Source organism: Phascolarctos cinereus, unplaced genomic scaffold (assembly GCF_003287225.1).
Source record: "Phascolarctos cinereus isolate Bilbo 61053 unplaced genomic scaffold, phaCin_HiC Scaffold_5;HRSCAF=322, whole genome shotgun sequence".
Lineage (NCBI taxonomy): Eukaryota > Metazoa > Chordata > Mammalia > Diprotodontia > Phascolarctidae > Phascolarctos > Phascolarctos cinereus.
In genome coordinates, this window is record NW_027555958.1 from 152,174,720 (window position 1) to 152,198,687 (window position 23,968).

General features: G+C 37.1%; 1 protein-coding gene across 3 annotated transcripts in view; it reads right to left on the minus strand.

The window, feature by feature from the left end:
- ARMC2 (armadillo repeat containing 2) overlaps positions 1-23,968 on the minus strand; it is a 172,890-nt gene that overhangs the window by 128,021 nt on the left and 20,901 nt on the right. For all 3 annotated transcript variants that reach the window (XM_021008208.2, XM_021008212.2, XM_021008211.2), the window contains exons 4-5: positions 18,694-18,865; positions 6,947-7,157 (exon numbers count right to left, since the gene is read on the minus strand). In XM_021008208.2, coding sequence (XP_020863867.1) covers positions 6,947-7,157; positions 18,694-18,865 — 383 coding nt within the window. The remainder of the gene's footprint in view (positions 1-6,946; positions 7,158-18,693; positions 18,866-23,968) is intronic.

A 23,968-nucleotide genomic window follows, 5' to 3' on the forward strand; every position in this document is an offset into this window, starting at 1 on the left:
CAATGAGGCAGTTACTATAGACAAGTTACTTGACCATGGTCAGTCATATGGCTAGGAAGCATTCAAGAATTCTAACAGAAGTCTCAAGGTTCCAAATACAAGTCTTCCCATAATTCTATACTGCCTTCTAGCCTCTGAATTAGCCTGAATGCTAAGATTTTACTGTTAACAGAAGCACTACTATAAAATAATGTAAATAAGGAAAGGGTAAAGGGAATAAAAGAGATCATTTAGCATTAGATGGAAAAAATGTAGAAAATGTTGGCCAAAACATTTTACTGCCCCAGAAAACAGACGCTTCATTTATTAGACTTAAACTCAATTTGTGGCATTAACATAATAACATCTTGTTTTTAAAGCAAATGCTTGAGCTAAGTTACAAAATACAAATTATAACTGCTACACTTAAATTTAACCAATTTAAAACATTTTCTTAAAAGAATGTCTCTTTATTAAAACATTATATCCATTTTACCCAAACATCAAAAATAAAAACACTGCACAAAAATGATATCCTCAATTTTATTTACAATAAAGAAATCTGAAGAGGACTTAGAATTATTCAAGACCTCAGAATGGATATATACACACACACATGTGTACTTAAAAATTCTTCTATGTTAGATGACAAACTAACATTTTTAACAACTACTAGCTTTGCCACTGGATAGACTCTAGGGAAGCCACTTCAGGCCTGTTGCTTCAAATGTAAAATGAAGGAATTGTACTAAGTAGTGTCTCTTAATGTTCTGTTTTTCAGATCCTCTATTTTCTTCTTTACTTTTTTCCTTAAACCTTACTGTACATGGTCAAAACTCACTCATTCAAACTAAATGAAAGAAAGATCAGTCTGAATTGGTGTAAATTTGGAATTGCTGTCACTTTGTAGTTTTAAATTTATAAGCTAACCATTCAAGAGACTATTTCTTTTAAGTTATTTTACCAACAATAAGACTATTTAAACACCAAGAGAGAGGGGGCCCCTTTGATTTGCCAGGCTTGGGCGGTAGGTGTGAAGACAGGTAGCAGGACTGTTTTCTCCAAAATTATCTTTAGCTATAAAAATAGAATTCATCAAAACAGCTAGCAATAGCAATACTAAAGCACACTATACTTTTAAGATGTCTGTAGAAGATTCTATAGAAACATTTAGGAAACAATAACCATTAATAAAAAAACTTCACATTCACATACTTATGGTGACAATATTTTCCAAACCAAAAACAAGGTCATATTGTTGATTAACTCTGCCCGCCTTCCATAATCACTTAGGCTCTCACATTAGCAACTACATAGTGAAGTTATCTGTAAGCTTTATTAGTGAAAATCTCCAGCCAATTACCACTTTTGTATTATCATACACACAAGTAAACATACTACATATACAGCTACAGACACATATAATATTGACTAGCAGGCAATCAAATCATCTTTGTACAAACTGGCAATGTTTCTCCAGCCTATGATTATTCATTTTTTTATGGTTCCTTACTTTTTGACTTGTGTTTTATTTTTACCACAGTGGTTACCAACTAGATTCATTCAATTACGATTTCTTGAAATACTGGAATTTCTGGCATGGTTTGACAATTCATGGGGACAACATGACAGGATGTTTTACATCAGGACTAGAAGCCATGCACATGGCAAAAGCCAATCCCAGTGACTATTTTTTCCAGTTAAAAGAAACTTTCTCTGCTACTTTAAAAAAAAACAAACAACCTTTTTAAGGCAGCTTCATTCCCACTAAAGAAAGGTTTTGCTTGAGATAACATTCCATTTAGCAAATAAAAGACAGATCTTCATGTCAATTTCTGCATTTGTTATGTTGCAATATGTTGTTGTGGTTGAAGTATATGAAGAAAATCTAGCCTCACACAGATATTTAGTTGGAAAAGGGAGAATTATCTTAATAGGTAAATAACATTGTAGTATTATTATGAAAATAGTTTTGACCTCAAAGATCCCTAAACTGGTTTCTGGAACTCCCAGGGATCCACAGACCACACTTAGGACCAACCCACCTAAAGTATTTAGAAACTTATTACCAATAGGCTTTAAGATTATAAAAAGGTAATTTTTATTGATGAAACTTTTTCATTCATGCCGGACCATTACATTTTGAAGCACCTTTTAAACAGAAAGTTTGCAAGGTTTTTAAATATATGTGGAATTGTATAAACTTATGTATAATGCATATAATATGTTAAAGATTATTGTGCTTGTATCACACATAAGTATAATAAAGTTTACAAATGTTTTAAAGAAATGATGTTTCAGTGCTCTCAAGTACATACAGTAATACTAATAATCGATGAAGTTCTACCAACTAGGGTTCTTTTCAGGTCCTTCACTTCAAATTCAACATGTCCAGATACTACTCACATTCCCCCCTATATTCACCCATTCCCCCCAATTTCCTTATTTCTCACAAGGGTACCACCATTTTTCTCATTACCTGGGTTCCTAGGAAGTCTTGTCTTTTGCCTCTTCCTGCCCCACCTGAAACTTGTCAATTGCATTAGGGTCACTGATTCCACTTCCACTCTTACACCTGTTTGCTTTTCTTCACTCTTACAGCCTCAGACCCTCATTGTCTCTCACTTAAAATACTGCAATAATCGAATTTGTTCTCTTCTGCTTCCAAGCTCCCTCTCTCCAAATTGTCCTCTACACGGCTGCAAAGTGATATTCCTAAAACATAGATCTATGTCACTCCTCTCCTCAAAAATCTTTGGTGACTCCCTATTGCCTCTTGAATGAAATACAAAATCATCATCTTCATATTTAAAACCCTCCACAATCTAGACCCCACCTGTCTTTCTAAGGTCATCTTCTAATCATTTCTCTTTCAAGTAGTCTCTGTTGTAGTTACATTGACCCACCACAGATGTTCCTCATACACGACACTCAGTGATGTGTGAATTCCTTGGGACAAAGTAAGTATATTTATTGATTTATTCAATAAACTTTACAACTTTTTACATCTTTTTAAAAAATTTAAATATGCAAAATGTCCTCCTTTTCTTGCACTTGTTTCACCCAATTTGGCACTGAGTTCACAAGACTTTGACATGTATCAATTCTTTACCACAAAACCACTTATTACATCAGGTATTGTGTTCTTTTGATGAATCTAGCCTTGATAATAACCCAAAGGTTTTTAATGGAGTTTAAATCAGGTGAGTTCCCAGCCATAGAAGCATGTTTACCTCTATCTGATTTCTTAACTTTTCATGACATGTGGCATGGTGCAAGGTCATCTTGCAGAATTCCATTTCTATTTGAGAATTTCCATGATTCTAAAATGATTGATTCTGCTTTCTCAATAGATTTATCAACACTCATCCTTCTTTCAATGAGGACAAGACTTTAAGGCCTGTGGGAAAAAAAAATCCCCCACATATTTTTCTCAAGTGGTTGTTTTATAGTGTGATAAAGTTGCCCATATCTTACTCAGGCTCACCTGTTCTTCTCCTGACAATGGTTCTGGCATAGCCTTGAATGAAAAAGTTTCAATAAAAATTATCTTTTTATAATCTTAAGGACCTCAGTATTTGTACTGTCCTTCCAATGACAGACACCTTCTCTTCAAACAATAATTGGCAGCTTTTCTGTCTCCTTGCTGTTTTTCCAACTTTCAGAAGCATATATCTCACTGCAGAGGAATCAAGAACAACGCTTACAGCTGTCAGGTCCCTCGGAAGGTCTTTGCTTGTTTTCTGAAGTTTACTTAAGGCAGTTTTATAACAGTGATTTGGAAGTTCTTGTTTTTTGTTTTTGACTGCACTTTCTTAGCTTCAGTGTGACTGATTCTATTTCATTATGATCTTTTTTTTTTTAAGGCAATTGGGGTTAAGTGACTTGCCCGGGTGTGAGAATGACTTGGGACAAACAATAATCTTGATATGGTTTCATTCTGTGACAACAGTGGTCTTGAATATGTGCTTCTGCTGACACTAGGCTAATGCAAAACATCCAGGTAAGAACCTCCACACCTTGTACAGGCAGTCCCCCATGTTTGGAATGTACTACCTCCTTCCTTATCTTTGCCTCTTAGAATTCCTAAATTACTTCAAAGCACAGTTGCCAACTCCTACATAAAATCCTTTCTGATTTTTCGGGTTAGTGCTCTATCCCTCTTAGAATTACTTAGTATAATTTTGTATATATTTTTAATTTACTTATTTGTGGGCATATTCACACCTAGCAGAACGTAAGTTCCCTGAACACAGGATCTATTTTTTTTTATTTTTTATTTTTAAGGCAATTGGGGTTAAGTGACTTGCCCAGGGTCACACAGCTTACTAGCTATCAAGTGTTTGGTCTGAGGCCAGAATTGAACTCAGGTCCTCGACTTCAGGGTCGGTGCTCTATCCACTGCGCCACCCAGCTGCCCCCCCCCAGCACAGGATTTATTTCATTTTTGTCTTTATCTCCAGTGCCTATTATGGACCATAGCATTTACTGGGCCTTTAATGTTTATTGAACAGAGCTGAATTCCAGACTTTTTTTAATGAATAAAGATTCTTTGAAATTACTCTGTTATTTTTACATGAAAATGATACTATGTCTGGTTCCTCTCTTTAAGTAGGTTAAACATCAAATCCTATTTACACTATTAATTTGTTTGGTAAAAAAATCATCGGGAATATGATATCTAAATTATCAGATAACTCTAAATATCTGGAGTCCAAACTAAAGAGATTTTACTGTAGCCACTGCTTTTCCCCCCTGGAAAATGGAATTTTTTAATACAGCTATTATTTTTAACTATTTGAGACTATTTAACTACTTATCCTAAACCTGTACTTCTAAATATCTTATTTTGTATTTTCTGTCTGCTCCCTTCCTAATTCAGATTTTTCTTCCCTCCTTTATGTCTACTTGCCTGGACACTCCAACAAAATGCTCTTTATTATTACCCATTAATGTTCTAAAGGTGAAAATGAGTTAAATGATGGTAGAATTTTATTTTTAAAGCTGGGAATATTACATTATATAGCAATGTTTGTTTCTTCAAATTGTTCATTTAAGCATTTAAGATATACTATGATCAAGTATTCTTACGTGCTTCTAATTCATAAATGTTAAGAATTGCTAATATGTTCCACTGTTTGTTTTCATTATACTGAATAAATTTTTCTTTTACCATCTCTTCTATAAATTTCCAACCCAAAAATAAGGAGGTTGAAACTGATGAAGCAAAAAATATCTTATTGAAAGTAAAATGTGCCAATGTATACTCCAAATCTAATCAATATGTAACACAAAAAATTCTAATAAAAGAAATAGAAAATATTTATCACAATTAACATCTTGTAATATTGTATATCACGTACATCAAGCTAACAAGCTCTTCTATTCTCTGAATTTGTTCTTTTTGGCTCAACATAAAAAATTGGTCAACTAAGATGCCCTTGGCAGTTTTGATTTTAGGAAACACAAGGAACACTGGCTTGCCAAAATGGCTCTTTAGAAACAAAGTATTCTAAAAACCAGAATGATTCCTGTTTAGAATTTCCTAGGCAATTCTAACTTCTTATAAGGATGGGGACAGCAACGTAAAATTTTTTTTCAATTATAATACTGAAAGAAACATAAGTCTTTCTACTACTTTTACGTTTTAACTCTGATATCTAGAGACTCCCCAAATGGGAAGACGTTTACTTAACATGACCAGTTTGATGCTTTATCATGAACTTACCAAATCCCAATTTGAAGTACCTTCTTCTACTAATTCCTTTTGCTTTTAATCTAAAAATGTTCCAAATGAAGAATAACATGAAGAAAGCTACCTATGCTACTATGAGTTCTATGTGTGACCACGCTGCAAAATCAGTTCAAATGAAATGATGATGAGCCAATCAATCGAGTCAAGAGTTAAACCATTTGTGTATGTACACACAGCCAAAATCAGATCAAGAATTTTAAAGAAAACTCAAAACATGCTTGGTCTTAAATGGCCAACGAAATTTAATTTTGTTAGGGAAAATTCAAACAAAGCAGTTGTTCATCAATTACCCATTGGAAAACTCTGCAAAAATGTCTTTAGTCAACACTATGCAGTCCAGAACCTGAATACAGTAGTTCTGTTTGCCTTAATATGACAATAGCTGAGACTGAAGAGCACAAGGACCCCTTTTTATTTTTTTCAATTAAAGGCTGTTTCAGTACGTAGTCCCCAAATTTAACTTCTCTTCTGTCCTTCAGATGTTTAATGTAGATAGGAGTGTTGCTTCTGAAGGGTGCCCTACCTAGAAAGATGGTATAAAATACAAGGAGCTCTCAATTATTCATTTTAATAAGGGATAGCATAGATAACTGAAACCCAAAGAATTTTCCAAATCTCAAGCCAATTCTCCAATTCCCAAATCTTTAGCCAATAGTTTAAAACTTTCTACAATAACAATTTTGTTTTTACAGAAGTTCTATTTCAAAATGAAATTCTGTCATTAAAATAGCAGCCCCTTCTCCCTGACCCTGCCCAATCTTTTGTGGCACTGCCAACAAAGAGAGAATTGGCCAAAGGAAAGGTAGCAGGAGATACAAGGAAGTCTAGCAGGAATCCTGGATAAACCATAAACTAGATGACCAGTCAATACTCCAGAGGTAGCCAAGACTACAACTAAAATAAATGACTTCATCTGATACTCCTAAATGAGTTATTCTGGTATGTGTAAATAAAGGTTTTACTCAGAATAATTATGAAATTATGTAAATCCAGCATATCTACCCACAGACTAAACAGAGCAGGAAATCCCTCATTCTCTCATGAATCATTATCTTAGCATTTGTTGGCATAAAGAGGGAAAAAATGCAGAGACTAATCAATCAACTAATTAATAAACTAATCAACACAGAACGGATGATTAAATTTAAGAAGACAATGGCTAAAGGCAAAGTGGTAATGCTAAAAGATTACAAATAGAAAAGTAATACTAACCCTCCACTTCTGAGATGGGCTGCTGTTGATGTTGCTTTCCCTTTCAAAATGGCCTGTTCACTGGTTTCATTTAGGTCTCCATCATGTGTTAACTGAGGATCATTACTGTTAAAATGACCAATGGAATTTAATTCTGTCAGACAAATTCCATTTATTTTCACTGAAGAATCCCGAATGATAATGGTGTCCTCAGATTTCAATCTCTTCTTTGCTGCGAATAACCAACAATATTTTTTTTACAAAATTTACAAAAATGCCTTTATAATACTAGTATATTAACTAATAACATTTTTTGTTCTAAAAATGTACAGGTACTAAATCTTATGTGGATATGAGATGTCTGGAATTATAAAGTCAAAAACCTCTCTGAGCATGTACTGAAAAACTTCACTGTTATTTCAAAGCATGATATCATCATTGTACCCAATAGAAATGTGTTACTTGTCTTTTCTTTAGTATATAGCCTACTTGAAGGCAGCTACTGCAACTTTGTGACATACCTAGTACATTAAGTAACCAGCATTTAAATGTCAACTAACAGTTGCTAATAAATCTTCTTAAAAACAGTCATAGGTTACAAAATTAAAGAAAAAAATACAATAGACATTAAAGTATTTATTCTGAAAATATTTCTCAAAATATTTATAAAGGAGATTTAACAAACAGTTCAAATCAACAAAAAAGATGAAAAAGTCTGATCTTAAGCGTGCTATAATAAAAATAACACTGCACTGAGAACCAGGAGAGCTGGATTTGAATTCTGACCCTGCCACCTGTTACCTCCTCAACCTTGAGCAAATCCTGCACCTCTCTGGGTATCATTTTCCTCCTCTGTGTAATAAGGAAACACAGTATCAGAGACCTAGAGGCAAGGCAAGAGGGAACCTTAGATTATCTAGTCCAACGACCTCGTTTTACAGTTTGAATTGAGGTATTCCTAATCCCAAATCCAGTTTTTAGTCACTATGCTATCACCTACTGGTCTCTTGCCTCTTCAGAAAGCCTCAAGGTTTTTTGTTTTGTTTTTTAATGACATACCTGACACAGAAATGTACCCCAAACTATTTTATTAACATCAACTTCTAGGCCCGGAAAAAAGCAACTTTTAATTCCTTTATATCTTTTAAGCTCATTTATTCCATCATTTTATAAGTCAGGAAACTTAGAATTTAAGTGACTTGCCCAAGATAATGAAAGAAGCAGGCTTATAACCAGAGGTGTGCTGCTCCAGTGAGCAGATTGTTAAATTTTTCAGTGTGAGCATTTACACTTTGGTAGTCAGCAAAGGCTATAGATCAGGGTTTGATTTACTGTTTTGTTGACTTCTAGACTTACAGTAACAGAAAATATGTAAACAATGCAGATTAAATTTAAGTCTGTCCAGCCCCTCCTCTTCCCCACCCCCCAGGCCCAAGCCAATTGTGAAACCTTTACCAGCACGCCCCTGACAACGACTCCAAACAACCCAGATTTCCTGGCTTTTGGGACAGGACCTCTTCCATCATACTAGGCTGTTTTTAAGTCATTTAACTAAGGAAAGGCAAATTATGCTGTGGAACAGCCAAAGAGCTGTAAAGCTATACTGTATTTGGATGTAACATTACACTTAGTGCTTTTGAGGGAGCAAGTAGGAAGAAACAAGAAAAAAGAGGGGTTCAATAACAGTGTTCTTTGCATTCTACAACAGGGTTTTTACTCCTTACAAAGAGGAGAAAGCTGTCCATCGATATCCATCTTATTCTCAATAGACTTAAGCCCTCAGATTGAACAGTAATAGCTATATCCCTGATCTCAGAACTACCACGTCTGCAAATTTTTCTCAGCGTTGCTGATCAAATTTTTTTAAGTTCCTGCTGCAACTTGAAAATAATAATCAGGAGCACAGCAGTTTAGGAACAATCTATTATGCGTGTTTCTTTTTGGCAACTTAAAGCCAACTATCAGCCAACAAAAATATTTGAAAACAAAGACATTAACCAGCTGTCCCTACTTTAATTAGTGCTGTCTGCAAACCTCTTTTCCAAATCCAGGGGTTTCAAACTTGCCATGCCTGCCCCCTTCCCCCCCCCGGACCCCAAACATGGTCATGCCTGCAGGGTGGTACAACCAAAAAGTAAATCTAGTGCAAAGGAGGAGGGAAAGGGAAGTAAGAGGAGAGAGGAAGGGAGAAGGAAGAGGAGAGAAAGAAGAGGGGAGGGGAGAAGGGAAAGGGAGAGAGGAGGGGGAAAGGGAGAGGGCAGAAGAGGGGAGAACAATCTTGTGCTCTTGTTACTTGAGCATGCTCATAAAATCACAATTCCTTTTCAATCCTATTATTTATTTAGTGAGCGCTAACACACTCCAAGTCCAGAGGATGTCGATGTCAGGACTGCCAACGACGGCCAACACAGGACCTGTGGATGCAGAGAGTAAAGGTGGTGGCCCCTACAAAACCAAAGTGGGGAGGGGGATAAAAGAAAGATTCGGATGACATGCTTCATACAACTTTGAGGCAGAGGGAGTTACAAGGGCCATGAAATCATAGCAACAAACAGACCAGCCTGGAGTACAGCCAAAAGCAGTGTCTCAAAATAGGACATGATGAAGGATCAGAGCTGCCCAAAACAACAGGCCCTTCCAACAGAGTCACTAACTGGAGAACGAATTACTTCCTGGGGAAAAAAAAAAGTCTGTTAGGAACACACGTGCCTTTTCAGTCACCCTCGGACAATGGGTACTAACCACCCCCTGGAGCATTTCTGGGTACGTGAGATAGACACTTTATACAGCACTCTGTCTCAAGAGGTCAAAAAATAATAAAAACCCAAGGAATCTTCACACCAACCCTCTCTGCAGGAAGAATGCCAAAAACTGTCAACTCTCTTTTTAAAAAAAGAAGTGCACTAAGGGATCGGCATAAAGGGAAATCCTCCATTATGACATCAATTTCCAGAGCACATTTAATAATGTCTTGTGTTTCCATGGAACGGGAGCTATGATTTCACTGATCGAGGGAACTCCCAGTGAGGGAGCTGCCTCTAGCAATGCAAATGGGAACCTTCTCTGCACCTTTTAGTCCTTGGTCCCTAGGACACTGAGAGGTTAAGTACTTTGTCCAGGGTCACCGAGTAAGCATTCAGAAGGGTGACTTGAATCCATGTCTTCCTGGCTCCTAGGTCTGCTGGCTCTATGGACAATGCTTTGCTGCCCCATTTTATTAAGACCTTACAATTTAAAAGGTATTTCTACATCCTTTCTCTCATTCTCCATTCATTCTCTCTGTCTGGGGGTGTTGAGGGTGGTGGCAATAGTACAGTTTATTGGGTAGCATGGTGACTTCCTCCAACTACGGGAAAGGGAACAAAGCAGAATGAGGAACAGAAACATCTCGCAGAGGATGGGGTCTATGCAATAAGTCTCCTGGAGCTTATAGTGTGTATGTATGTATGTGAATGTGTCTGGGCTGTTCTCAAAGACTGGGGAGCCTGCAGATGCTCCTTTCCTTTCCCACTCTCAAGAGGGAGGCTCTCTAAAGCTGGGATAAGATTAAAGCCTGGCACCAAGCCCATGCCCTTGTACCACTCCTTGTTCCCAGGAATGATGTCAGGGCAAGGGTCACAGGTCATTTCCACAACAGGTGGGGCAGCCAGGATATGCATTTTACAAATGAGAAAACTGAGGCAGGGAAAAGTTAAGTGGTATGCTCAGCATCATACAATCTAAGAAGTGGAACGAAGGCTTCAATTTCTCCAAGTACAAGCCTGGTTCTTGGGCCACATTCTTAGACTAACAGAATTCTAGGCTCTGGAGCTGAAAGGGACCTCTGAAGTCAACTAGTCCAACCTCTCATTTTACAGATGAGGAAACCCAGAGGAGTCAAAATAACCTGCCCAAAGTCACAGAGATATTAAGTACCAGAGACAGTTTTTCTGACTCTAAGTCCCTTTTCTACTGTAATACTCTTCCTCTTATTCAAAGGTGAATCTCTCTAATAGATGCTATTGGGCACCGGTTTAATGAAATTTGCCATATTTGGATAGGCAAAACAATTGTTAGTTAGCTGGGACCTAGAAATTTCTCATTGTAATCAGTGCCTTTTTTTTTTTGCTTCACACTTCAACACTGGTCCACAGTTAATACAGCCAAATAAACACCTTCCCCTCTTCGTAACTTTACAGTGTCATTCTGATGCTGATAATCAACACTTTCAAACAGCCCAAAGTAAAAGAAGACACTCCGTTTGCTCCACTATGATTCTTCTTATATTACTCCACAAATGCACTGGTTCATTAAAATGGGCCTTTAATACAGAACTGAGGGTTATGCATCTTTTTTTCTTTTTCCCCTATTCCTTTTCACTCTTATTTCTTCCTCTTTATCTGTCGTTTTCTCCCTTTCTGATATACGTTGTTCATATTTACATCTTCTCTCTGCATATTAAAATCTACCCTCTCTGCATATTAAAATGTACCCCCTCTGCTTAATTATTTCTTACCCTTCATTCTATCCTCAGAGATTCTTAAAAGTAGAAACAGGACTCCAAATCTCTTCTGTGATTTCTCTACCATAAGTTTATCCACATCAATGTTTTTTTACACTTCTTTTACACAAAGACACTGAGTTTGAATAATTCTTTTGTATCTCTCTCATACAGCAAGAGCAGGGCTGTTTCCAATAATGAGGGCTCAAGTGTATAAATGCACAGTCATGACAAAAGAAGTCAATATTAATGGCCTCTGCCTCTTTTATCTCCTAAAACACATATAACAATTAGTCAACAAGTATTTATTAAGCTCTTTTTACAGTGCCAGACCCATAGGAGTGGGGATACTAAATAAAAACAAAACCAAAAAAAACCAGGCAAAAGCACTGTCCCTACCTTCAAGAAGTTCACATTCTAATAGAAGAGCAACATGCAAACAACTATATACAGACAAAATATATGCAGGGTGGACAGAAGAGATTCAGAAAGATATTTTTTCATAGGTTTCTGTGGAAATTTAATCTGTAAATATATCTAATTAGATTAATCCTTTTCTAAGCACTAATTACATTAACAAGTCAACTTTTATTCACATAACGGACTGGTCCTTGAAGTGGTAGATCGTATTTCAAAAAAGATCAAACCAAGGAGAAACAGGTAATATACTGGTTGGTGTTTACAACAGGCTGCCAGGGCAAAAGAACTGGAAGACATCAAAACTAGCATGGAGAAAGGAAATGTTGGTGATATTGGGACTGCAACAATTTGTATGTCTTCCAGAGGTCTCTCTCTGATAAAAACAGAAAAGTTTTAACATTCTTGACTCGCTTTGCAAATGAACTTATTCTTCAGAAGAGAGTAGAATGATGGGACGCTGCTATTCTGGACATCAATAACTAAGACCTGATTGGTGAAGTAGAGATGATAGAAACCTTAAGAGGCAATGAATATGTCATTTTAGAATTTAGGATATATAAGGAAGGGAATGTTGGATACAGTCTATATGTACCCTAGTCTTTAGGAAAACTTTCAAAGAGTTCAGATATAGGCTAGGTAAGATTCCATCTCCTAATACTACAGAACAAGGATTTTAAACTTAGAATCTGTGGTTGAATTTCAGGATTCCATGAATTTTGATGGGAGGAAAAAAAATGCATCTTTATTACAACATGATTGGTTTCCTCTGTAATCCTATATATTTTATTTTGCACACTCAAAAACATGATTCTGACTGGAGAACCGTAGGCTTCACCAGTATGCTAAAGCGATCAATGACACCCACACAAAAATTATGGAACCCTTGTTCCATCCACTTACAGGCTTGGGACAGGGTACAAAGACAGGGCTGGGCCCAAGTCAATAACTCAGACTTCCAAGAGGCCAAAGAGTTTGGCGAAGGAAGACGGAGAAAGAGTCATGGTATCAGTGTCAGGGAAGATTACAAGTTTGTGATGGATCTGAGTAGGGAGAAGGAAACAGCAGCAGAAAAAGCATAGTACTACAAAAAGGCCTTGATCTGGAATTAGGGGATCTGGATTTTCAAAATCCCAACCCAACCCAGTATTTACTCCCTGTGTGATCTTGAGCAACTCCCTTCCCTTCTTTGGCCCTGTTTCTCCTTTGTAAAATAAAGAAGTTGGACTAGATGATCAGAGGTTCTTAACCTAGAGGCTGTAAACTCTTTTTTTAATATTTGGATAAATGTGCATCGACATAGTTGATTTCCTTTATAATCATTTATGTATTTACTTTATGCCTTTTAATATGCTTCTCGGAAGGTGACCTTAAATGTAACAGAGTGCCAAAAGAATCCACGACACCAAAAAGGTTAACCCCTGCTGAAGAAAATTTGGCTCAGGAAAAACAGAAGGCCTACTATCATGGTGACTATGATGTAATTTATTCTGATAAGGAGGAAAAAGAAAATATTTTTTATATACACATGTATACATATGCACATACATGCATATATGTGTATATACACATGTGTATATTTACACACACGCACATAGGTACATGTGCATGTATATACAAGTGTATGTATATTTCCATATATGTACCTATACGTATGTGTTACATATATATTTATACACATACAGAGTGGCATTGCCACAAATTTCAATAAAATATATGAAGTCTCTCATGATATCCCTATGGAAAAGACGAAGATGGGTAGACTGGATAATATTCAAATGGATCCATGATGTCTTTGATTCAGAAGCTCCTTCAACACGGCAGATGACAAAGCATCCATACTTGTCCATCTTATTTAACTCTTGTCCTTGTCTTCCAAAAAGTAAACCACTAATGGTCCACGTGGTGGAAGACTTTCTCACTTTCTCCTGACATCACAAAGATACCAGTAGATCACTCTGGCTGTCTCAGCACACTCTCATCACACGAGTAGCCATCTTCTCCTCCTCTCATGGAATTCCTTGATAATATCTTTCATTCCTCGTCTTCTAAGAGGTCCTCACTGGTTATATGCTATAGCCTGTTCACCTCTACCATATGCCTCTTCATTGCTCTCTGTGTGACATTCACTTTTAATTCTTTGAAAATTGTTGTATTTCAAATCTCACTGGCATATAGTGACTCTAGTGGAATGTTGATATTAAAAACATGGGCCTCTTGCTTTCATGGGAAGCTTGAAGTAAAGGAGCTTGCAATTTTCCCAAATGCAACACAGCTCATTTTCTTCCTCTTGATGGGCCAAACTCATCCTTCTATACTCTCTGTCCAAGATATATATACTGATGGACAAGCTCTATAGATTATCCAAATGAGTGACACAATTTGGGCAACTGAGCCAAAATGGTGGATCAGAAGCTACCCAGCTAAACTCTCTGAACATCTCCCTCCAAAAAACTTTAAGATAATGCCTCAAATCAAATTTTGGAGTGGCAGAGGCAACAAAAAGTCAAAGTCAGACATTTGTCTGGCCTAATAAAATTCAGGAGGTCAGTGAAGTTTGTGACACAAGGGTGCAAACCTGTCTGATGCCAGCCAACGCTCGCGGCGGTGGCGACAGCAGCAGCTTTGGGGGCTCTCAGCACAGAGATGGAAAGGGAGTCAGACCACTTACCAGAAAGAAAGTACAGGAGACCCTCTGCTGGCACTGGGTAGAAATGACACTGACTGGCAGCAGTGTGGGGTCACATTTCAGGATACAGAGGAACACCAGGGGGCTGATAGGTCACAAGGGAGCAAGGGCCCTGGTCACGGTTCCAAGGCAAAAAGAGCACTAGCATTTGTGGCTTCAGGGGGCCAGGGCCAGTCCTTCATGGATAAACACTACAGTACAGACCAGCACATCAGTGTCCATACCTCTCCCAGGATCATACCACCCTGTAAGCACCTAAAACTTGCAGACCCCCAAGAACTGGCTCTGAAAGCAATAGCAAGAAAAAGTCGGAAGCTAGAGACAGTGCTTTCCCAACCCCAGGTAAGCAGCACCCAACTTTAACACAAAGTTCAAAGTCAATATATAAATTCAAAATAATGTGAAAACAGCCACAAACAATACCTCAAAGAAAAATGCTAGCTGGAACCAAGCCCAACAAGAATTCCTGGAAGCATTAAAGAAAGAGATAAGAGTAGTAGAGGAAAAATTGGGAAACAAAATGAGAGTGATGCAAGAAAATTATGAAAAGAGAATTAATGGCTAGGTAAAAGAGGAACAAAAAATACTGAAGAAAATAACTTCAAAAAACAGAACTGGCACAATGGTTTTTTTAAAAAGGCACAAAAATTCATTGAAGAAAAGAATTCTTTAAAAACCAGATTAGGCCAAATGGAAAAGGAGGTACAAAAATTCACTGAAGAAAAGAATTCCTTATAAAGACCATGATGTTGGGAAAAACTGAAGGGAAAAAAGGAGAAGGGGACAACAAAGGATGAGACAGATAGATAGTGTCATGGAAGTAATGAACATGAGTTTGGACAGACTTTGAGAGATAGGGGAGAACAGAAGGGCCTGGAACACTATGGTCCATGGGGTCATGAAAAGTCAAGACCAAAGAAGAAGAACAAGAACCAAAAAAATTAGCCAAATGGAAAAAGAGGTGCAAAATCTCACTGAAAAAAATAATCCTTTAAAAATCAGAATTGGACAAGTGGAAGCTAATGACTTCAGGAGACATCAAGAAAGAATAAAAGTCAAAAGAAAGGAAAAAAATAAAAGAAAATGTGAAGTATCTCATCAGAAGAGCAACTGACCTGGAAAATGGAATAAGGAGAAATAAGTTAAGTATTACTGTACTACCTGAAAGCTATGATCAAAGAAAGAGCCTAGACATCATATTTCAAAAAATTATCATGGAAAACTGCCCTGATAGCTTACATCCAGAAAATAAAATAGAAATTGAAAGAATCCACTAATCAACTCCTGAAAGAGATCTCAGAATGAAACTTCTTGCAAATATTAACAGCCAAATTCCAGAGTTCCCAGATCAAAGAGAAAATATTTTAAGGTGCCTGAAAGAAATCATTCAAATATTCATGGAGCCACAGTCAGGATCACACAAGATTGAGTGGCTACCACATTAAAAAAGTGGAATGCTTGGAATATGATATTCTGGAAGGCAAAGGAGCTAGCATTACAACAAAGAATAACCTACCCAGCAAAACTGAGTATAATCCTTCAGGGGGAACATGGACATTTAATAAGAGGACTTTCAAGCATTCCTGATGAAAAGACCAGAGCTGAATAGAAAATGTGATATTTAAACACAAACTCAAGAGAAGTATAAAAAGGTAATCATAAGGGCCTCAATAAAGTTAAACTGTTTACATTCAGGGAAGATAATACATGCAAGTCCTAAGAACTTTACCATTACTAGGGCAGCTAAAGGGAGTTTACATAGACACAGGGCATGGATGTGAGTCGATTATGTTGGAACTATCTCCAAAAAAACCCTGAAGGGCTAAGAAAGAGGGGTGTACTAGGAAAAGGTGGGAGAGGTAGAATGGGGAAATTTTTCTCACATAAAAGAGGCATGCAAGGAAGAGCTTTGACAGTGAAGGTGGAAATGGGAAGGGGAGCAATGTTTGAACTTCATTCTTCTTGAAATTGGCTCAAGAAGGGAAGACTACATGTACATGCTCAGTTGGGTATAGAAATGTATCTTACCCAATGGGAAAATATAAAATAGAAAGGGAAGGGGATAAAGAAAAGTGACTTGGGGGAGGATAAAAGGGAGGGCAGATTAAGGCAGGCAATGGTTAGAAGCAAAATAGACTTTTGAGAAGTGACAAGATAAAAAGAAAGAAAGATAAACAGAAGAAAATAGAATGGAGGGAAATACACAAGCAAGACAATTTTATACACTGCACGACGATTTTGCCTATCAATTCTTTTCTTGAAGAAAGTATCTATGGTATAGGGGCAGGAGGCCCCTATAATCTACAGCTCTTTAGCCTCCCTCATTCCTTCCTGGACCATACTTTTCTATATATTTCCCTCACCTTTTCCCATCTTTACACAAAGTCACCAAGGACTAAGCAGTAATGATAATGGTTGACATTTAAGATTTACAAAATGCCTTTTACAAACTTATTTTACATCCGTCCCTTTCATACACATCACCTACTAACCAAACCGATCTATTCACTGTTCACCAAACCTAGCATCTCAACTCCCATCTTTGTGCCTTTTCCTTGGTCATTGCCCCTTAGAATCCTTAGCTTTCTTTAAGGACTTAACTCTGGCACCAACCCCTATGGAGAAGCCTTTCCTCATCTCCCTAAGTTGTTCGTGTTTTCCTGCTCTTCAAATTATCATGTGTTTATCTGTATAAATACTACACACCTTGAGCTTGGTACAGTGCTTTGCACTTAGTAGGTGTTTAACAGATGCTAATGAATGATCTGATTTGATCCTTACAACAACCTTGTGTGTAGGTATCAGAAAGATAATTAGTCCCATTTGATATATAAGGAAACTGAGTATCACAGAATTCAAATGGTTCTAAGTATCATAGGAACAATCTGAACTCACAGCTCTCCAGAATCTAAATTCAGAACTCTATAAAGAGGACTCATACTGGACTCAAGAGATTGTTGATTGAATGGATCCATTTCAACCTCGAGAGAGGCCTCTGGTGGCACACTCTTTGTCTTTGGCAATGTTCTATTCAATGTTCTATTTTTTGTTGATGAAGGCACAGATGGATTTTTATTAAATATGTGGACGACACAAAGCTGAGAGGCATAGATAATGCTACAGATAACAAAGCTAGGCAAGATAGCTACTATGATGAATAAGACCTGGATCCAAAGGACCTCAACAAGCTAAAAGACTTGGCTGACTCTGAAAAGAGGAAATTTAATAGTGATCAATGTCAAGTCCTGTACTTGGGTCAAAAAATCAACTGTATAAGAAAAGAATGGAGGAAGACTTGGCTAGAAAATAATCCGTATGAAAAAGACATAGGGGTCTAAATCTGAATCAGCAAAACGTCACAGGCAAAAGAACTAATGCTAACCCTGGGTTGTATTAATAAAAGTATAATGTCCAGATCAAAGGAAGAGACAGGCCCACTCTACTCTGCCCTCGTCAGCCTATGTCTAGAGAGTTATACTCAATTCTGGGCACCGAATTTTAGAAATGGTAATTGACTGCTGGAGTATGTCCCTTGGATAAATACTAGGATGGGGAATGAACTAGTAATGATGCCATACAAGGAGGGCTGAAACAACTATGGATATTTAAGTTTGAAAAGAGAATACAATCACATGACAGCCATCTTCAAAAATATGAAAGACCCAGACTCATGTAATAGGGGGGTTTAGATTTTCTTTCCTGAAGGCAGAAGTAGAATCAATGTGTAGGAGTTACAGAAAAGTGGAAATCAAGCTCAACAGAGGGAAAAATTTCTTTTAGAGTTGTCCATAAATGTAATAGGTAGACTCTGATACATTCAAAGTCCCCTTTCACTAGAGATCTTCATGTGGAGTCTAAATGATTACTTCTAAAGAAGCATTTTGGCAAAGATTCATGATTTCAGGAGGGTTTATATTAGATGATCTTTGAGATTTCTTCCAATCTTAAGTTTATATCATTCTATATACTTTCAGTGCCAAACTCAGAGTTATGAATAGCCTATGCTACACATGTATAAAACATATAGATAAATAAAAGCACAAGTTCACATCAAGTAAATAGAATCTAAGATTCCCCACAACATCTAGGACCAGGAAAAGTATCATTTTAAAAATAGCTTCCATGTACATTTTAAGAAACAGTTCTATCCTTAAGTTTTTAGGAACACTTAGACATTCTTACACTCATCAAGATGAAATATTTTGTCTGGAAGGAGACTTCCCTGAGAGGATGCCTTGAATAAACGTGCACGGGCACTGCTTACTCTTCTAATCTTCACAGGGTCCACTGGAGGCTTAGGAAAGGAAATAGAAGCTTCATCTTCTTTAGATAGGGATGCAAGAACTTTAGGTTTCTAGAAGATTAAAAAAAAAAAAGACTAAAGTCTTTCTGTCCAAAATACAAGTCACAACCCCATAGCCAAAACCCTCTCACAGTGCATGGTTGCCACCCGTGTACCTCCAGAGGCACACAGATTCTTGCTCTTTTAGCATAAAGAGCTCATTTCTTGGATTTATATAACTCCATTTCTATTACCCAAAGGTCATTCTTAAACATATTGAATATTTTATTTCTTACTGAATTGTTTTGTCAACCTTTACTTACATACCAAATAGAATAATTATACACCAAATACAAACATAATATATATCTGAAAACACAGAGGAGGTCTGCATGAGAACTTACTGAATTATACACTTTTGCTGGTGTTTATAAAATCTACATTTCAATTTATCTAATAGTATCTCAGTTTTAGACTTAAAAGAAGTATTCACAGGAATATAATCAAAGTTACTATACATTGTTTAACTGCCAAATCAATCTTTGTCCTCCTTGACCTTTTAGTAGCTTTTTAACACTGATGACCACACACCCCTTCTATCTGGATCCCTTCCTCTGGGATTTTGTGACATGCTCTGTCCTGATGTTCCTACTTGTCTAACTACTCCTTCTCAGCTGCCTTTGCTGATTCTATACCCTACTTCCTAAGGATGGGTGATTCCCCCAAGGCTCTCAAATCCATACATTCAGCCCCAATCACCCGTCGAACATCTCCAACTGTCATCTCAAATTCAACATGTCTAAGAAAGAACTCAATATTTTCCCTCCCCAAACCCTCCTCCAAATTTACCTATTTTTGCTGAGGATACCACCATCTTTCCAGTTACTTGGATTCAGTCATCTGCAACACTCCTTTGCCCCCCAATACTCAATCGACTGAATGTCAAGTCTTGTTTTTTCTACCTCCATAACAAATGTCATATCCATCCATCAATTTTCCTCCACACAAATAGCTTCCAGCCTAATTCACATGCTCATTACTGCTCTCAGTCCCACCCTACCTTAGCCTCTAAGAATCCTTAGTTTCCTTTTAGGCTCAGCTCATGTACTCTACCCTCCTACTAAAAAAGCCTTTCCTGATCTCCTCAGTTATTCAAATGATCTTTTGCTAATTTATCTGTACAAATGTTGTATTCCCCTTCCTACCCCTACTCCTTAAGCTCAAGGTGTGATTTATTGTCACGACTTTCTCACTCGGCTACAGAGCCTACCTAGGACCTACGGTTTCCCAATCACCTGAAGAATCAAGACTAGCTTGACCTTTCACTCTGAACACGCATTGATGAGGCGGGAGAAAAGATGGCAGCAACTCCGTTTATTTTTAGCAAAGCACTCATTTATATAGTAAAATAACAAGAACTCTGTCTCATGTTACAACGATGTATAACCCATGCTGTGCTCAAGGACAGTGCACGCACGATCCGTGCACTTACATACCACCAATCACAAATACACTGTTAATGACTAATGAGTAACTAGGGAAGTTAGAGATGCATAGAATGGAGCACCGAACCAGGCAATCTTTGCTCATGGACCAAAACCCGAGAGGGGCCTCAGCCCTTCAGTGAGATCTCATGAACCGTCTGTGGCCCTCTACATCCTTACAGATCCCTAACAATTTATCATTTGGTTTTTGTATCCCTAGCACTTAGCAAAGTGCATTGTACATACAGTGGGTAGTTAATTAATGCTTGTTAGACTGGAAGAAGTGGTTCCATTAACTAGCATCTCAGTCTTACCAAAATCCTTCATGTAGCATTCTTCTATGCTTACAAGTTTTTGAGGAGCAACATTGCTAGCCAGATATCAAATCAGTGAACAGCCTCTAACCCTTTGAAAGAAGATAGCCGCATCCAGAAAAAAACAGTTCAGGTTCCACAACCCAGGACACAGAAGTACAAGGACATCTAGGGAAGATCCCTTGAGCCCATCTTTTTCTTTACCTTTTTTCTTTACATTTAAGTCCACTATTTGAACGAGTATTAGTGGGTAATATAAAAAGCAAGTATTTAGAGGAATTTTCTCTAATATTAAATAACTATTATAGCTATAGTTCAGAGACTGAGGTCTAAGAACAATATTAGAGGGGCAGCTAGGTGGCACAGTGGATAGAGCACCGGCCCTGAAGTCAGGAGGACCTGAGTTCAAATCCGGCCTCAGACCAAACACTTGACACTTACTAGCTGTGTGACCCTGGGCAAGTCACTTAACCCCAATTGCCAAAAAAAAGAAAAAAAAGAATATTAGAAATAATTCTTTAACACTGAAAGAACAGAAAGTATTGAAACTATCCCTGTTTTCATTGTTCCTACCTCAAATAATCCAAGCAAAACTTAAATATCCAAGTAAACTGAAGGTTACCCTTCAAAGGTGATACACTTAATCTAATCAGCGCTCGTATTACTCAAAACATTTCTGGTCTCTTCTTTTGGAATGGCCTTCATATGAGGCCTGGTCTCATTATTTCAGTTATATCTTATTTTTGACTGCAAAATCCAGTTTCATCACCCACCTTGGTCACCCATATTATTCCCCAAACTTGGCTATGAACTGATCATTTCTATTCTCACAGGATAAAAATTCTGCACCACTGAGGATATTTAAAAGAACATGCTGTCATGTATAATCTATATTAAATTGTTTGCCTTCTCAAGGAGGAGGGAAGAGAGGGAGGGAGAAAATTTGGAGAAAATTATTCAAAGTTTTTTAAAATGAGTGTTCAAAATGCTTGTTTACATGTAATCGAGAAAAAATTAAAATAAACAACATATGTACTAAAAATAAAATAAAGTGCTGCTGGCTTTAAATCCAATTCTAAAAAATTTTGAAAGATAGAAACATTATTGGATTAAGTGTACATAACCTTCCCCTTACTGCTCCCCCCACCCCCTTACACACACCCAGATGTCTACTTTAAAGGGGACAAGACTCATCTGGATATATTTATGGTGTAGCTGATTTTTAAAAAAATTAATCCTATTAACTCCTTAAAATATGCAGTAATGTACACAAAAATGTGACTTAGACCCTGAAGCAGCTGGTTAAAAAAAAAAAGGAAAATAAATAGCTTCAACATATAATTATAAAGATGATCTATTATTGGAAGATAATCTTAATACTCTATATCACAGATGTAATGTCATGGAGGCATTAGCAGTATGCCTTATACATACAGTGAATGCTTAATAAATGCTTGTTAGATTGGAAGAAGTGGTTCTATTAGCCAGTATCTCAGTCTTATCTACAGCAGAGTAGAAAGAATAATGAATTGCCAAATGCCACTTACAAGCTGCGTGACTATGGGCAAGTCCTTTACCTACTCTAATCCTCTTTCTTCACATATAAATTGGGGATACCTGCACCACCTGTTTCAGCATCTTATCACAAGGAAGACATTTCATAAACTTTAAAGTGCTATATAAATAATGTAGATGGTACAGTCCAGTTCCAGCCTAACCTTTAAGATTTATTTCCAAATACTTCCTTTCACACAATCTTTGCTCCGGTAAACTTGCAGTTTTCAGACTTGACATTTCACCTCCAACCTCAATGCCTTTAGACAGCTTTTCCCCCATACCTGGAATGTACTTTTTCCTCACTTTCACCACTTGGGAAGGATTTTTTTTTGTCTTATCTTCGTATCCCCAGTGACTACTAAGGTGGCTTTCATCAAATTAATAGTTTAAAATACTCTAACGGCAGGTAGTAGACTTATAATCCAAAGAGTTAATTTTCTTGAATTTTTTTACCCGGTACTTAAACAAAAAAGGAGACTGAATTTCTGCAAAATGATAGTACTGACTAAAATCCTCACCTTCTGTAGATGCATTGACTCTTATCAACCACAAAAATACATTTTAATGCACACAAACACACACAAACACAAGATGTATTGAATGAAGACTTGTACTACATATAACCTTAACAAGCTCAAAAATGTAAAGCTGGGAAGAACCTTAGAAGTCATCTAACCCAATTCCATCATTTTAGAGATAAGGACACATAAGTGAAAGGCCTTGCCCCACATCACACTGGTGACAGAGTCAGGACTCTAATTTACGTTCTCAGGCTTCAAATCCAGTATTCCTTCTACAGATCTATGATGCTTCTTATCACCAGGAAAGTTAATAACACTCCAAAAAGAGAGCAGATAAGTCACTTCTGAATGTCAGGATAAGGTCTAAGAAGTTAACTTTGAATTAGCATGAATACTAGGGCAGTATGATCTAGCTAGAAAACTATTAAAACTGTGAGAAGCCCAGTAGGAATCCTTACCAATGTACTGTATCCGTGGCCTCTTGGCAAGTGACTGACCCTCTTTCAACCTTAGCTTAGTAGTTCAATACTCAATCAATGAATATTTGTGAAGTGCCTACTATGTACAAGGAACTGCCCAAGGCACCTCATAACAAAGGAAAGAAACATTAAATCCACTTACCTCAAAAGGCAATTTTAAGTTATGTAGGAAAATGCTTTTATTTTGAGTTCTCCCAGGGAAAGCATCTATGTAAGTCATCATAATGAATATCATAACAGCCCTATAAAATCCTGTCTTCAAAGAACAAGACTGATTTTATGAGCAGTTTTCCCCAGATTTGGATAATGGGATTCAGTATTTGTTTTTCTTACAAAGTTGGCTTTATTTTAGAACTCAGATAAAGCAACAAAAGAAAAAGCACATTAAATGTTTAACTTAAGAAGCTTATTTCCCTTGTGTTTTATCGGTCAGTAAGCATTAAGCACCTGCTATATGCAAAGCCCTGGGGTAAACAATGAGGACACAGGAAGAAAATCAAGAGAGTCCATGGCCTTTCCATCTGTCATGAACTGATCATAACTGTGAGGGCCTCTTTTATCTGTTTTTTCCCTCAATTAGAATGTGAGCTCCCTGACAGCAGGGATTCTAACTAGTTTTGTTTGTACTCCCTGCACTTGGTAAGTGTGTTCAGTATACATAGTACATACTTAATATTTTTCCATTCCATTCCTAGGAGCTTACATTTTACTAAATCCTAGCTAATAATGTCAAATAATATAATCAAGCTTTAGAAAGGCAGACTTCCCTTCTAGACTTTCTTCAAGGGCAATTAGCACACTAAAACACTTCCAATGGAAC